At 36.0% G+C, this 17,165-nt stretch overlaps 1 protein-coding gene across 2 annotated transcripts in view; it reads right to left on the bottom strand.

The window, feature by feature from the left end:
• The window catches only part of LOC106662027 (NGFI-A-binding protein homolog), an 80,973-nt gene that overhangs the window by 43,917 nt on the left and 19,891 nt on the right, over positions 1-17,165 (bottom strand). For both annotated transcript variants that reach the window (XM_014385822.2, XM_014385821.2), the window contains exon 2: positions 1,540-1,641. In XM_014385822.2, coding sequence (XP_014241308.1) covers positions 1,540-1,641 — 102 coding nt within the window. The remainder of the gene's footprint in view (positions 1-1,539; positions 1,642-17,165) is intronic.

Below are 17,165 nucleotides of genomic sequence, written 5' to 3' on the forward strand. Positions count from 1 at the left end.
CATTATATTTCGTGGTCCGATTGACCAAATAACTTTTTTCAATTAATTAATCTTTATGTAAGGTATTGGTTGAATATGCTATAGTTAATGTAGGTATGGTTAAGTAGGTTGAGATGAAGAGTTGGTGTCCGAGTGGATCGAAGTCACCATAGCTCAAGCGGTAGAGCAGCGGAGTATTGAGCCGGAGGTCGTGGGTTCGAATCCCGCTCGTGACACTAACTGTTTCATTTCAACCAAACCTTACATAAAGATTAATTAATCAAAAGACGTTATTTGGTCAATCGGACCACGAATTATAATGGATTTAATAAGTAAAACGAAGTGTATCTTCACTAATGCTCTCCGTGGCCATTTCTAGCCGGGAATGGAATCTGATTACACGACATGGCAAAAATGGCAAAAAGGAGGGAAAATTCCAAAGGTTGTAGGTTGAGTTGGGGAATTGGTGTCCGAGTGGATCGAAGTCACGATAGCTCAAGTGGTAGAGCAGCTGCATATTGCGCCGAACGCCATGGGTTCGAATCCCGCTCGTGGCACTAACTTTTTCATTTCAACCAATACCTTACACAAAGATTAATAGAGATAATTAATTCAAAGTTGAAAACTATTATCAGTGTTAGAAGTATCGCTTACTTTTCCCCTCACGAATTCTGGATATTGGATCAAGGTGCGGACTTGAAAAAAAAGCAAATACAGTTGTTACTGCTAAGCTATCGACCTATTTTAAGGTCTTCATGAGGACAAAAAAGTATGAACGATAATGCTACAGTCCAAGGGAATGTCAGGACTGAGTCGCTATTCAAGAACATTTGAGATCGCCTGTAAAAAAAACCTCCTGTATATATATTTAAAATTGTTCGGCACTGATGATGACCTTAAAATAGGCCGAAAGCTTGGCAGTAACAACTGAATTTGTTATTTTCTTATATAACTTGATACAGAGCGTTCGTGAGTGAAAACTATTATAGCAAACAAGACAAGGCAATTAAAGCTTAAAATGAAGGCAAACCGTTGATCTATTTGGATTAGCTTATAATTTTTTAATTTCAGCGTAAACTGTTTTTTCTTCCATATCGTCGGACTAAACGTTAATAACGTTAAATCTGTCCTCTTATCGAAATTACGTGACTCGAGAGAACGGTAGACAAATCTATTCAAATGACCGAACTTTAATGATATGAGTGAGAAAGTTGTTCCTAAAGAGGGGCAGTTTGACAGTTGGCTTGAAAATTAGAGTTTTACTGATGTTGTGATATAGGAGTCGGGGTAACCGGGTTATAAATAGAAACATTTTGAACCCTTATCTTCAATTTTATAATTTTTTATTTTCACTATAGGTTTAGTTTTATACATGACTACAGATAATTTAGTAGTGGATTTGAATTATAAAAAGGAGGATTTTTAAGATATAACCATCCTAAACGCCAGACTTTTATTATTTATGCACACAAAGTTAAATACTAAAAAATAATAATTAACTCATTTAACTCTATTGAAAAAAATCCTAACGTTAAAGATTAATTTTTTACATGTGCGTACCCATTTCCAGGAGAGTATCGTAGTAAGCCAGAAGACTGGCTCTTTGCATCACCCTGTAAAGCTGGAGCTCAGCTTCGTTGGAAGGCGACGAAGTCCAAACAACTGAAATCGAAACAATACATTAGCGTCAAAAATTTAAATTAATTGTAACAAATTTAAAAAATACTTTGTGTGGTGTTTAGTGACCGTTAGTTAATGATTTTTTGGAAATCAAGTTGAGAGACACAACACGACACAAGAATGACACATCTACACGGAAATCAAAAACTTTGAGCCCTGAAGAAAATCTCAATAAAGATCGAAACGTTGGCACGATACTGCTTCAATAACGTGCATTTTAAAAGAATTATGATCTGAATTTTATTTAGAGCTAATAATATTAGTTGTTAAACTTCAGTTTTTAAAATTAATAATAGTTTTGGCTTTAAAAAAAAACGCGCGGTTTTAGATATGAATTAAAACTACCAAAGATAAATAAGATTTCGTTGGTATTTAAACGAATTTTCTACCTTAGCCTCACTCACTCTCTCACTCTCACTCTCTCTCTCTCTCTCCTTCCCTCTTTTCTCACCCTTTCTACTGTTTGATCTATGAGAGATCCCTGAGGCAAAACATTTATTCATCTGTCTGTCTCGCTATCCGATATTCTCTCGCACTCACTTTATCTATTTTTCTCTTACCCTTTCTCCCTTTCTACTGTTAGATGTTGTAGTCCTTTACTTGAGACAGTATTTTGCATGCTCAAAAATAAAACATTCATTCATCTGTTTCTCTCCCTTTCTTTAATTTTTCTCTCTCACCCTTTCTTCCTTTATATTTATCTCTTACCATCCCTCTATCTCTCTCTCTCTCTTTCTCTCTCTCTCACTCTCTCTCTCCCTCTCCCCCTTCCCTTTTTTTTTTTTTTTAAATAAAAACAGCTATAACAACAGACAATAATAACTTTAAATTGTTAACTATTGGATCAATAATGACCCTTTTTTAACGAGGGGATTCCAAGTGCCGATGTTTTTGGGAAAAAACCAACTTGTAAGTATGTCGGGTTCGAATGCAGGGCCGCTGGATTCGAACCTGGGACTTTTACCTTACAGTGATGAGCGCCGTGTCAACGCCTAAACCGTTGCGGCCACCGACGCCCCAATAACGACTTCTTTTGGGCTGACGTGAATAATAAATACTGCTTTAATATAATAAATATTATTACGATTATTTTAGTAAATTATATAACTGATTTTTTATAACATAAGTTGCATTGAGTGGATAAATTACCCACTGAAACAGATCATACGTAGACAATAATAGTTTGATTTATTCTTATGCTTTAGCCTCTTCAGTCTGCGGGCAGGGTTGGATGGAATTCAGCAAGATGAGAGTTTTTCAATCAACGGGTTTGTAGTGGTTGGAAGATTTTTGTGAAATTCGCGGTAACGGGATCGAGTTACTGGACAAAGGAACTTTAGATCTGAATAAATATGGACTTTTTTCACAGGGGATTATTTTTCTTGTTAGGTAGATAGGGAGCAGATAAACAGGAAAACGCGGTTGTGCTTTTAATTATTAACATCCTCAAAGGGGTAAGTGAAGAGTTTTGTTTGTTAAAGTTTTTAAAAAAATTCACTATTAATGAAAGAAGAAATGTTCTAGAGGGTAAAATTCCCATTTTATTTAATTCGTGTATGGTATATGAATGAAGTGGCAATTTGCTTATTGAAATGGTGAAGTTTTGATAGAAAGAATGTCTGTAATTGAAAAAGAGAACGCTTGTTTTTCCACAGTGGAAGGTTTTTCCTTGTAAAGCCGGTGGACTGTCTACATAATTTCCACCCGAGCACAATGGTCGCCGTCCGCCTCTCGTCGCATTTCTTGCCAGAGAGCTCTCTTATTACTCCTGGCTGCAAAAAGTCGTCTTACGTCTCGTCGTGGAATGTTTTCTGAACTTTTCCAGTCGCAGAAACAGCGGAGAGTCACGCTCTCGGAAAGAAAAAGCGAGGAGGCGTGGAGGGCTGAAGAAACCCGCGCGGGGGGGCCAACGGACGGACGAGGAGGAAAAAACTTTTCTTACACAAGCTGGTGGTCAGTGCGTTTTATATGGGTTTGGAAATTGGCCGTAACCGAGCCTTCCTCCCATTTCGGCCCATCACGATAAACAAAAAACCATCACAAGTGCCGAAAAACACAAATTTACACCCAAAACGAAACATCCGCACCATTGTTCTCTTAACTAGTTTTTAAACTAAACAGCCTATATGCAATGTACTTTTATAGAAGTTTTTATGACTATACAATAAAAACGTTCAGTGTTGACTACAATTAGAAAGAAAACGAAATATATTATGAAAAATTCTATACAGGAAATATAACCTCCATCCAGTTATCCCTGCCATGGCAATAATATTAATAAATTGCAATACACAACAATTGTTAACAATTAAAATTTCTCTTTCACTGTAAATTTAATTCGTAATTTTATATTTCCTGTTTAGATCTATTAACCTTTTAAATTGTTAATTCAAGTTTAACAGTCGTGAAAAATGGCCCAATTGGCCTCATCCTTGATCTTTTTAAACAAATAATTATAAAATTTGAAAAATGGCAAAAAGGAGGGAAAATTCGAAAGGGTTGAGATGGGAAGTTAGTGTCCGAGAGGATTGAAGTCACGATAGCTCAAGTGGTAGAGCAGCGGCGTATTTAGCCGTAGGTTGTGGGTTCGAATCCTTTTTTTATCTCAACCAATACCAATACCTTACATAAAGATTAATTAATTGAAAGATGTTATTCGGTCAATAGGACCACGAATAATTATAATTATTCAGAAATCGTGAGATGCGGTCTGGTGTGATGTAGGTTTCAGAAAAACATTTTCTTTATCGTGCCAACGTTTCGATCTTTATTGAGATCATCTTCAGGGCCTGGGATTTACAAACATTGTTTACATTTAACAAATACATTTAGGATGTGAAAAAGTGAATTTATACAATGCAAAAAATATATATATTTTAATATTCAATCAAAGTATTTCTACTCACTCAAAGTGTTTGTCTTCTGTGTAATTGTGCCATTCTTGCGAGTCGTGTTGAGAGTGCCAGGGAGATATTGCTGTCTTATGTTTATATATGTTGGATTTTGAAGGGGTGGGGAAGGAAGGTCTTTAATGTGACTCTTTTGACAAATGACCTTTCTCCGATGAAAAACAGGTCATTTTTGACTGAGGGAAATAAAAATTATTCAAAATTATTGTTGCGTAACGTATACATTTACATTGACAGAGTTGTTTCAGCATAAACATAAGACATAAAACATCAATATCTCACTGGCATTCTCAACACGACACGCAAGAATGGCACATTACACAGAAGACAAACACTTTGAGCGAGTAGACATACGTTGATTGAATATAAAAAAATATATTTTGCATTGTATAAATTCACTTTTTCACATCCTAAATGTATTTGTTAAATGTAAACAATGTTTGTAAATCTCAGGCCCTGAAGATGATCAATAAAGATCGAAACGTTAGCACGATAAAGAAAACGTTTTTCTGAAACCTACGTCACACCTGACCGCATCTCACGATTTGTGAATAATTATCGATTAACGGTCACTAATCACCAAACAAAATAATTATAATGTTGAAGGCTTATGACTAATAATCGGGGAACTACAGCGAAACTAATAATTTATCCTGACATACATTCATCATATCTTGTTAAATTGAATTAAAAAATAACTAACAAACTGTCAAAAAGTAATAAATAGGGATATAAATAGGGATTTATTTAATAGTGTATCGTGGCTAAGAAGGGACCGGATGAATGAAGAAGAAGGAGACGAGGAATTAAGATTAAGAAGCAGGGGAGGAATAAAGAGAGATTAAGTACTTGTGATGAGTGGACGATGATTAAAGAAAGAATTATTAAAGTTTTCACGGCGATGCTTTTACATGGTGACCCGACGTGTATAATATATAAAATAATGAAGGATGATTAAAAAAATAATAATAATAATAAGTTTCGATCTTCATTTAAGAACCTTGCATCAGTGATGTAACCAAAATGTATCGGAGTTGAAGAAAAAGAAGAAATAATTCGTATTAATTACATTATTACTTAAGATTATATAATAACGTAGTGGAAGAAATGACATTTGGCTTTTGCCGAGATAAATTTCATCAACGAGATGAAGACGAAATTGATGAAGTTTTTTATATATCAAATCCATTATATTTCGTGGTCCGATTGACCAAAATTAACTTGTTTCAATTAATTAATATTTATTTAAGGTATTGGTTGAAATGAAAAAGTCAGTGTCAGGATCGGGATTCGAACCCACGATCTTCGGCTCAATACGCCACTGCTCTAACCACTTGAGCTATCGTGACATCGATCCATTTCGCTGAGAATCGAAACCTGATTACACGACATTTGAAAAATGGCAAAAAGGAGGGAAAATTCGAAAGGTTGTAGGTTGTGATGGGGAGTTGGTGTTCGAGTGGATCGAAGTCACGATAGCTTAGTGGTAGAGCAGCGGCGTATTGAGACGAAGGTCGTGGGTTCGAATACCGATCCTGACACTGAATTTTTCATTTCAACCAATACCTTACATAAAGTTTAATACATATTTTATACCTTGTACTTTTTTCATCGCACAATTGAGTAAATAGTTAAATAATTGTTTAATTAAGGAATTTACAAGAAAATCTTACTACTAATTTGTTTTCAACATAAACAATAAAGGATAGTCATTTGTCCGTAAATATTTCGTAAAAATTTTCTTTTCATAGATAAATAATTATTAAAAATAATAAAACGCTGATCACATTTCCTCATTGAACGTTCGTAAAACAAGAAACACGTATGAGAGAAAGATAAGCCAGCGAGAATGGGCGGACCCTGTGAAGTGATTACTGTTGTTCCACATGTGTATTAATCCATTTCAGATCCATCATCCCTATGTGTAGAGGTATACGGTATAAACAGGACAGTGTATAGATAGAACCCCGACCTGCCTCTTGGTATACGCTGCATTCCGGACAATGTATAGCACTAACTATACTAAAGATCCAAGTTCGAAGAGGCAGATAAGAAATCTTTCTACTTTCTAACTCTTCAGACAGCTCGATAGCTATAGCCCAAAAGTAGTTCGAAAACTGAATCAATACAACCAGCTTGAAAAGTGCCAGATTTTTTTCATATCTTATACACTTATATTTAAAAAAAAAAATAAAAAAAATTGAGGGTTAAATAGGACACTAAGCATTTTAAATTGTTTACGGATTTAATCCTGCGAACCAGCATTTTATACATTTAGCGATGTTCTCCCATTACGAAAAATCAATGCCTTAGTTTTTGCAATTTTACCGTTATATTCCAAATATTGCCTTATTCTGATAACCTGTATGTGCAGCCTGATGATAATATCTGTAGAAAGCGGTGTCCTCCCTTTAAGTAAAATAGAATATATCATCGTTAAAGTGTTAAAGCAGAAAGGTGAGCTTAGCTTAAAGCCGGGAACTACTTACCCGAAGCAACGCCATGCTACGACTATCGATGCTTCTCGACGCAAATTCAAAGTCCTATTTCCATAAGATTGTACTACCCCTGTGCACATCTTCCCGATGCCGTGCAACGCTACCCTATCTACGATAAGCGATCCCCACTGTCCAAATTTTCGTCGGGTAGCATCGAGTACAGTCGAAAACAAAAGAACCGGACACTCATATTTTTATTCAAACTACATGTATTATTGTCGTTATATTAATTACAACAAACTTATTTTAATATAAACCAAATTAACCGAGATCGAAAATTCTTTAGTTTTTATTAAAAAAAAATATTAATGATATGGTAGATAATTTATCAAAACACCGGAATACCATTCATTTTTTGATTTATTTCATGGTTTTACTCAAAATAATGCATTAAGAACAAAAGAGGCGTTGCGACTGATTTGTGATACACGCTGTGTGACTGTACGTGGCGTGCGCTTGACGTCGCATAGTGTGCACACCCTACCAAAACGTGACTAGGCGTCGGGTAGCATCGGGTAGAGTCGCATAGCGTTGCATCGGGTAAGTGTGTTCCACGCTTAAACTGTTTACAAATCCAAAATACCGCAAATTTAAATCTTCCGCAATAAAATTTTTTTAAAAGAAACAATGAACCTACTTTTTCTTGGAAATCCTGACGAAAATGTGGCTTACTTGACGGATAAAAAGTTATAAAAGAGTTTTATCGTTGGAAGCCCTCGTCCGAAGACTTGACACTGTGCTGGCGATTTTTCTCCCTCGCATCCCGGGAAAAATGGAGAATTGCATCGGGTCATAATGAAAACTTCCGACGGTGATTTGGAGATGCAGACCTCCAGGCGTCCCTTACGACTATTTGCCTGTCTGCCTTTTCAGAGCCCACTCTCGCAAATTGTACTCGGTCGATTTTCCTCTCGTTGGCATAAATCCCGTCCAATGGGCCATTTACCATTAACCCGTCTTTTATGATCTTCCGCTAATACTTTTACGCACATAGACGTAAACCTTGTATTTATATCCCCCTTTATATGTTTTACGTTAATACGCATATATTTTTCAGTTTCACTTATTATAATACTCCAAACATGATAACTCAACGGATAAACTTTTCACAATAATGAAAAGAAACGCTGTTTTACTTACACGTTTGAAAAACAAAACAAAAACTATACAATTAGAGACTTCTGAATTCAGGATAAAATGTTGTTACAAACTTTATGTAAGGTATTGGTTGAGATAAAAAAGTCAGTGTCACGAGCGGGATTCGAACCCACGACCCTCGGCTAAATACACCGCTGCTCTACCACTTAAGCTATCGTGACTTCGATCCACTTGGACACCAACTTCCCATCTCAACCTACCTTTCGAATTTTCCCTCCTTTTTTGTGATTTTTCAAACGACGTGTAATCTATTCGATTCTCAGCAACAAATGAAATGGCCTCGGAGAGCTTTCGTAAAGATATATTGTAGTTTAATTATTAAATCCATTACAGTTCGTGGTCCGATTGACCAATTAACTTTTTCAATTAATTTATCTTTATGTAAGGTACTGGTTGAAATGAAAAAAAATCAGTCACGAGCGGGATTCGAACCCACGACCTTTGGCTAAACACGCCGCTGCGCTACCCCTTGAGATATCGTGACTTCTATCCACTCGGACACCAACTCCCCATCTTAACTTACCTTTCGAATTTTCCCTCTTTTTTGCCATTCTGCAATTTCAAATTCAAGAGGTGAAGATAGCTCAAGTGGTAGAGCAGCGGCGAATTTAGCGAAGGTCGTGGGTTCGAATCCCTCTCGTGANGTGAGATGTAAAGTTGAGGTAGCGATCTGTGTTTCTTGGTTTTTGATACCAATCTGTGATTAATGTGCCATCTGGTTGTTTTATTACGAGTAAAGAATAATAAAGATCGAAACGTTGGCACGACAAAGAAAATGTTTTTCTGAAACCTACATCTCACCAGACCGCATCTCACGAATTCTAAATAACTATCGATTAACGGTCACTAATCACCACACACCTTACTTAAAGATTAATTAATTGAAAAACGTTATTCGGTCAATCGGACCAAGAACTCTAATGGAGTTGTTACAAGCGTATTATGAATTACAATTCTAATTTTAATTACACTTTTAAAAGCTTTACCATCGCTCCGGCTTTATAAGCCGCAACAGGTCTGCAAGCCAGAGAGGACGATAAATTGTATTTCATAATTATTCTCTTCATGCATGAATGTAAATGTTTGTTAATCTCTTGACTCCGTCAATGCTATTATGTTTATGAATTAAACGAGAAAACTACGAAAGTGATTTTGGACAAGGTTAACGTTGAAAATACATTTATAGGTAACAAATTCCATCCATTTGTAATATAACTTGATTTGTATATATTTTTATATATTAATAAATATTTCTCGTTTTTTTAACGTTTAATAATTCAGTCTTTGTCTAAAAATGTAAAAACAAATGTAAATTGCAAAGGAAAATGAAAAAAAAAAGACTGACAGATAAAATTTGTCTTAATTAGATTTTTAATTAACATTTCAATATTGCGTATTTCCTCATCTTGCCTTAATTACATCTCGACTCGGCGTACTTTCTTCAAGTCTGGAAATGTCCCTTTGCTGGAGGTTAGCCCATTCTTCACGACGAGTCCTTGTAACATCCTGGAGTTATCAGGAAGTGATGGATGTGCTCTTATTCGACTTTTGAGGTTATCTCTTAAATGTTCGATGGATTCAAGCCTGGAGAACAGGCTGGCCAGGCTAAGACCCTGATGTTATGCTACTGAAGGTACGTTTGTACTATGTGAGCGACATGTGGGCGGGCATTATCGTGCATTAGAACAGGATTGTCGCTGATTCCATCGACGATAGACAACGCGTGATGTTCCAAAATTTCATCCGCATAGCGAGTGGCCATCAAAGGCCCTCCACGAACAACAACCAACTCTGTGTCGTGCTCCATTGAAATTCCCGCCACACCATCAATGAGATACGTTAAAAAGGTTGGCTCTGGGAAAAATTACAGGCTTCCGACCTTTCATTTTGCCTTCTCCACACTCACGCCCATCTGGAGATCTCAGATCAAATCTACATTCATTTGTAAAAAATACAGCACCCCAATCGTCCAAAAACTAACGGCTGTGCTCTCGGGCAAATGTGAGCCGTGCGACTCTGTGTGTTCTGGTCAGTTCTGGTCTTTCGGGACGAAAAGCATCAGTCCATATTGACTTAATCTTCTTCGAGCAGTGCGTTCAGAAATTTGGAAACCTCGAACTTCCTGGAGCTAATGAATAGATTGAACAACTGTAAGGTGCCGTTTTCGCAAAATTCTCAAGGTCACAAAACAATCATCCTGTGATTCTGTTACCACCCTAGGGCGTCCAGAACCGGGCCTTCTAGGTTCTAAGAGTAGGACCCTGTTTTCTAAAAGCATCTAACGGCATCTCGCAGTGTTTCGTATGGAACTCCGACGGCAATAGCGGCATACCTGATGGAACGTCCATCATCAATAACTGCCACACCATGTGCAACATCCTCAGCACTAAGTGGCATTTTAAAGTTTACAAATCGAAATTAAGAAAACAAAGATGAAAACTAAACAGTTTACTGCTTCAGAATTCAAATGAGACTGAATAAACATTTTAAATTCCGTAAAAAGTAAATATGGAAAAATCCTTTATCCATGTTTTGGATTAAGGATTAAGTGTGTTTACAGGTGATATTATGTGAACAGGCTTTAGATTACTTTGGGCCCGTATAGACTCGCAAGATCTCAATGAAGATGGCGCAAAGCCAAAACGAGCTTTACTAAGCTAAAAATACCGCGAGTACCCGTAGGAAACCCAGTACAGGTTTAAAATGTGTTCGAGACTCTGTCTTCAATTCTCTTTGTGAGTGTTTCTGTTCGCCTGCATGATATATAACCAACCAGAGACCGGATTTTTACGCAGTAAAAACTGATAAAATATGCCGTAAAATATGCAGTTAAAATCCCTGAAATATGCAATAATACGCGGTATTAATAAGTTAAAAGTTAAGAGGTTTTTAAAAATGGTATTTCAACTACGAGGTTATTTGAACACTCGGGGTGCCGGTGTTTTTGAAAAAAAAAGCCCATTTGTAGATATGCCTGGTTCGAATGAAGGGCCGCTGGATTCGAACCCGGGACCTTTACTTCACAGTGATGAACGCCGTAAAGCGCGATAAATGCGAACAATCCTTCGAATAAGCGCTATCGTTCAAGTATGCAATTTTACGCAATATTCATCACATATACAAAAGTTCGTTCTATAAAATGTAACCTACACCTTCCTAGATACATAATTCGGATAGATTTCCTCAGTCGTATGTCGTGGCAAACAAAATATGCTACAGCATAAAAATCGGGCCTCTACATATAACGATCTTTGACTATCTCTTATGAAACTCTCTATTCATACATCAAATGTATTTTACATATCTTTACCTATGATTATCTCCACCACTTTAATTTCCATGTCTTTCTCTCTTTTACATCCTTCTCTCTCTCTCTCTCTATGTGTGTGTCTCTCTTTATCTCTCTCCGTCACTCTCTCTCTTTCTCTCTCTCTCTCTCCGTTTCTCTCTCTCTCTCTCCGTTTCTCTCTCTCTCCGTCTCTCTCTCTCTCTCTCACTCTCTCTCTCTCCCTCTTCCCTCTTTCTCGTTAAGTAAGTATTGCTTCATAAAATTTTACGTACTTGTGAAAAGTTGAATTTGGATTGGATTTTTTTAAATTTATTTAATTCTTATTATCTTCACTTATGATTTAATTCATTATACATTTTTCAAAACCGGTTGATTTTTGTATAATTTGTAATTGGATTTTGTCAAAAGTTTAACTGCATTCATTTATTTATGTTTTAATTTAATTAATTGATTCACTTATTACCACAATACAAATTACACGTACCTAAAGTAGTAGTACTTAAAGTTTTTTATACTTCGAAAACATCACAATTTTAATACGTTAGTTATTTTTTAGAAAAGCAGCTGTTTATTGTAATAATACGAAAAACTGTTTTTCTGTTTTATCTACATAAGAGATTATCACAGACATTTTTCATTAAGAATGGTAGAACTGGCAATAGTTTTTGTCACTAGTAACAGAAATGTAAAGCATTTTTATGCCCGCCCTTTATTATTTCATAGGAATTGTTTTTGTTTGACGTATCTCTGTTGGTAATTTTTGTTTCAACTGTTCAATTCTTTGTGCCGAGTGGAAAAGTGTTATTTTTTATAAAAGGTAGAAAAAACAAGTTTATCAGAGTAAGATGATAGAAAATGTTTAAGGAAAGCCGTCCACTTGAGCTATCGTCATCTCAACCGCACCTTTTGAATTTTCCCTCCTTTTTACCATTTTTCAAATGTCGTATAATCGGATTGGATTCTCGACGACAAATGAAATGGCCACGGAGAGCTTTAGTGAAGTATACTTCATTTTCAATCATTAAATTCACTAATTTTGTGGTCCGCTTGACCAATTAATACATTACAATTAATTATGGTTTTTAGTTGAGATGATAAAAAGTTAATGGCACGAAACTCATAAGGTGGGGTTGAGATGGGAAGTTGATGTCCGAGTGGATCGATGTCAAGATAGTTTAAGTGGTACAGCAGCGGCGTATCAAGCCGAAGATCGTGGGTTCGAATCCCGCTCGTGCCATTGACTTTTTTATCTCAACTAAAAACCTTAATTAATTGTAATATATTAATTGGTCAAGCGGACCACGAAATTAGTGAATTTTTATTGAACGTTAAACTAGAAATAAATAAGGGTTATTGAAGCTTTAACACGGTGAGCAGTTTCTATACAACAAAAACTTGGTTTAGAAAGAAAATCACAAGTTTTTCAGTTTTTTTTAAAAATTATATTCATCTGTTATTTACAGTTGCATTAAGTAAATATGTTCTATATATGCTGAAGTTGTCATTTGAGTTTCTTGTAGAAGTTGCTCAGTGATCCTTCACACTGAAACCTCGATATTCTTCACTCACTGAGAATGCTCGGGGACACTTTCGCTTCAAATATTTCCAGGAATTTCTGGTAGGGTTGGAAATAACTGCCTAACTAATAATTAGTTTGGAGCTCAGTGATTGATGAAATTGTTTTTTAGCGGGTTTTGATGTGCTCATGTACAAACTGGATAAGTTTTTAAACATGAAACTTGAGTAAAGTAAAGATACAAATATCCTTTCAAGTGATTTTGAATGTTTTTTGTTGTAAATTTTACGTCGAACCGGCAACACAGCAATGCTACTCTGGGACAGTGGCCGAGTGGTTATGGCGTCCAACTCTGCACGCCAGCGGTCATGGGTTTGAATCCGGGCGTAAACTCAATAAAAATATTTTTAATGGATTATAGTATGAAAAATGTATTGTCAAGTGGTTTGACCCCCTCGGACGCGACATCCAACGGGTAGTTGACGTTAAGCCCTCTTGTATGACAGGAATTGCTTTACTTTTATTAATTTGACTTAAATAAAACACTTGTAAATTACGACTAAACTCAAATTGACGTCAATATCGAAAATATTCCTACTGCTGATGTATTATTGATTGTTGGCGGCATATAAGCGGAAGAATAAGCAACGCAAGTAATTGAATTGTTAAACAAATTTTTGAACTAAACTGTAAAAATAATAATGTAAATTTAAAGGTCAATTTTTGTTGGAGGTAGAAAAATGGCCCCAGCATAAATTAAACGAGCGAAGGAAAAAAATAAGAGGATGCAAAAAAAGGGCGAAAAACATTTTTCAGGCTCCGCTCCGTGGAGATTATTACAAATAAAGTCCGCCCAGAGGGTAGACGGGATTAAAAAATAAAGAAATTCCCACATATTTTTCCCTTCCTTTTTTCCTGGAGCCCGGAGAAAATTAAAGCCCCCGGGGGCACCGGGAAAGGAAGAAAGGTAGAAGGCGAGGGGAAGAAGGAACTGACCTACCCTTATCGACCAAGTCTCTCTGCGGTCTGTGGACGGCTTTCCTTAAACATTTTCTATGATCTTACTCTGATAAACTTGTTTTTTCTACCTTTTATAAAAAATAACACTTTTCCACTCGGCACAAAGAATTGAACAGTTGAAACGAAAACTTACCAACCACGTCAAACAAAAACAATTCCTATGAAATAATAAAGGGCGGGCATAAAAATGCTTTACATTTCTGTTACTAGTGACAAAAACTATTGCCAGTTCTACCATTCTTAATGAAAAATGTCTGTGATAATCTCTTATGTAGATAAAACAGAAAAACAGTTTTTCGTATTATTACAATAAACAGCTGCTTTTCTAAAAAATAACTAACGTATTAAAATTGTGATGTTTTCGAATTATAAAAAACTTTAAGTACTACTACTTTAGGTACATGTAATTTGTATTGTGGTAATAACTAAATCAATTAATTAAATTAAAACATAAATAAATTACTGCAGTTAAACTTTTGACAAAATCCTATTACAAATTATACAAAAATCAACCGGTTTTGAAAAATGTATAATGAGTTAAATCATAAGTGAAGATAATAAGAATTAAATAACAAATTTAAAAAAATCCAATCCAAATTCAACTTTTCACAAGTACGTAAAATTTTATGAAGCAATACTTACTTAACGAGAAAGATGGAGAGAGAGAGACCGAAGAGAGAGAGAGAGAGAGAGAGAGAGAGAGAGAGAGAGAGAGAGAGAGACATAGAGAGAGATAGAGGGGGTGAGGGAGAGGGAGAGAGAGAAAGAGAGACACACATAGACATAGAGAAAGAGAGAGAGAGAGATAGAGAGACCGAAGAGAGAGAGAGACGAAAGAGAAGGATGTATAATGAGTTAAATCATAAGTGAAGATAATAAGAATTAAATAACAAATTTAAAAAAATCCAATCCAAATTCAACTTTTCACAAGTACGTAAAATTTTATAAAGTAATACTTAACGAGAAAAAGAGAGAGAGAGAGAGAGAGAGAGAGAGAGAGACATAGACAGAGAGAGAGAGAGAGAGAGAGAGAGAGAGAGAGAGAGACGAAAGAGAAGGATGTAAAAGAGAGAAAGACAGGGAAATTAAAGTGGTGGCGATAATCATAGGTAAAGATATGTAAAATAGATTTGATGTATGAATAGAGAGTTTCATAAGATGAGAGATTTCATAAGAGATAGTCAAAGATCGTTATATGTAGAGACCGGATTTTTATGCTGTAGCATATTTTGTTTGCCACGACATACGACTGAGAAAATCTATCCGAATCATGTATCTAGGAAGGTGTAGGTTACATTCTATAGAGCGAACTTTTGCATATGTGGTGAATATCGCATAAAATTGCATACTTGAACGATAGCGCTTATTCGAAGGATTTTTCGCATTTATCACGCTTTACGGCGTAGAAACAGTCCGGCAACCTTCATACTCTTTTTCGAATCATTTTAGACCATCAAAACAGATCAAAACACTGACTATTGTCAAATTTACTTTATTTAAAATATTATTTTCAGAAAAAATCGTAATATCCTTTTTTCTTGAAGTTTTTCAAAGATTTTAGAAAATATTTAAAGTAGCGGTAATCGTCAGATAGTTTCCACTTTTTGTGAACCGGTATAACAACTGCACTTTTTAGATCTTGCGGATATAACATTATAATAATAAATTATTAGATATGCAAATCATATTTTCGCAATAATTTGGAATGTGGCGGTGTGTGATATACGGGGTAATTGAAGATAAACGACTCCATTCTCGCTAATAAATTACATTCGCACATTTACTCATTCTACTCTAGAGTACTCGATATTCCTCGAGGTAATGGAAATAAACCATTCCGTTCACGCTAATAAATTACATATACACAGCACAAATCATTCACACTACCTCCACAGTACTCGATTCTCAGCGTATTTGGGGGATAAGCCTCCCCATTCATGCAAATAAATACATACGTTCCAATAAATGAACACACATGAAGGCACAAAGATCTATTATCAATTAAAAATATTTATGGCCCTGAGATATTGGATCAGCGGTGTGTGACCGCTGTCCTGCCTCAGGGCCGTGCATGGGTCATTAAGGATGTCGTATTTCTTTCTTTGCAGACTTAGTCCTCCCAACATGGCCTCACCCCATCACGACGTGTCCGTGTGTGATCTGGGTATGACCTATGCGCAACCTGGTAAATAAGTCCATTCCCTTCTAGATACAGCCTCAGCAGACCAGGGAAGGATGTCTTTTTTTTACATTTATATAATTTAGATTGTTTCTTTTGTTTTAGTGGATTCTCCATTCGTTTTTTTAGCATTTGCAATCGTTCTTTGTAAATCCGCTGGAATAGCATGTTAGAAATTAACAGTATTAAGATTTTTAAAGAATCCTCCTTGTTAGCCAAGTGTTATTAAATTTTTCATGTAGTATTTATTTGTGATTTACTAACAATAAGTTTAAATTAAATCAGCATCAACTGTGCAATTTCTTTTAATTGTAGTCATGGACATAAAATTGATTAACTATTCTTTTATTTTGATAACTCGACGGGCCGTATTTTTAAAGATGTCAATCCTTTTGTTTTGAGAAGAGTAAATAAAATACAAATCGTTTGTAACCTCGAGGTTAATCGGTGCACAGCCGAGTGCACCTTAAGGGCGTCCTTTATCCGAGGGATGCTAATTAATTATTTCTTATGTGCGTCTCAGCCCCCCGCGGAAGACAAAAGGGGGATATCACCCTCTGGGGGTTGTCGCCCTCCGCGTTCCCACAGGCTCTCATTAACAAAGACACAGGACGAAATGAACTAGGAAAAGACCGACGGCGAAGAAAAAACTAGGAAGCAACCCTTTTCCGTGTTTTTTTACACGGACGAGGTCCAAGTTTTTTCGACCAGGTCTCACGGTGATGCTATTAGCATAGGGCCAGATGCGGCCCTAAACACTTGCCCAGCTGCCAGGGGACAGTAATTACGATTTATCTTGGAATTTACATATATGTGGGCCTTCGTGTAAATTTATATACTTTTATTTATAATACCGTGTGATACCATCGGCCGAATCCATTTTTAAAGTTCACGTGTGGTGGCTAGTAAAATTTATCTACGCGTGAAATAAACTGAT

Source organism: Cimex lectularius, unplaced genomic scaffold (genome assembly GCF_000648675.2).
Source record: "Cimex lectularius strain Harlan isolate CLEC.00 unplaced genomic scaffold, Clec_2.1 scaffold34, whole genome shotgun sequence".
In the NCBI taxonomy this organism is placed as follows: Eukaryota; Metazoa; Arthropoda; class Insecta; order Hemiptera; family Cimicidae; genus Cimex; species Cimex lectularius.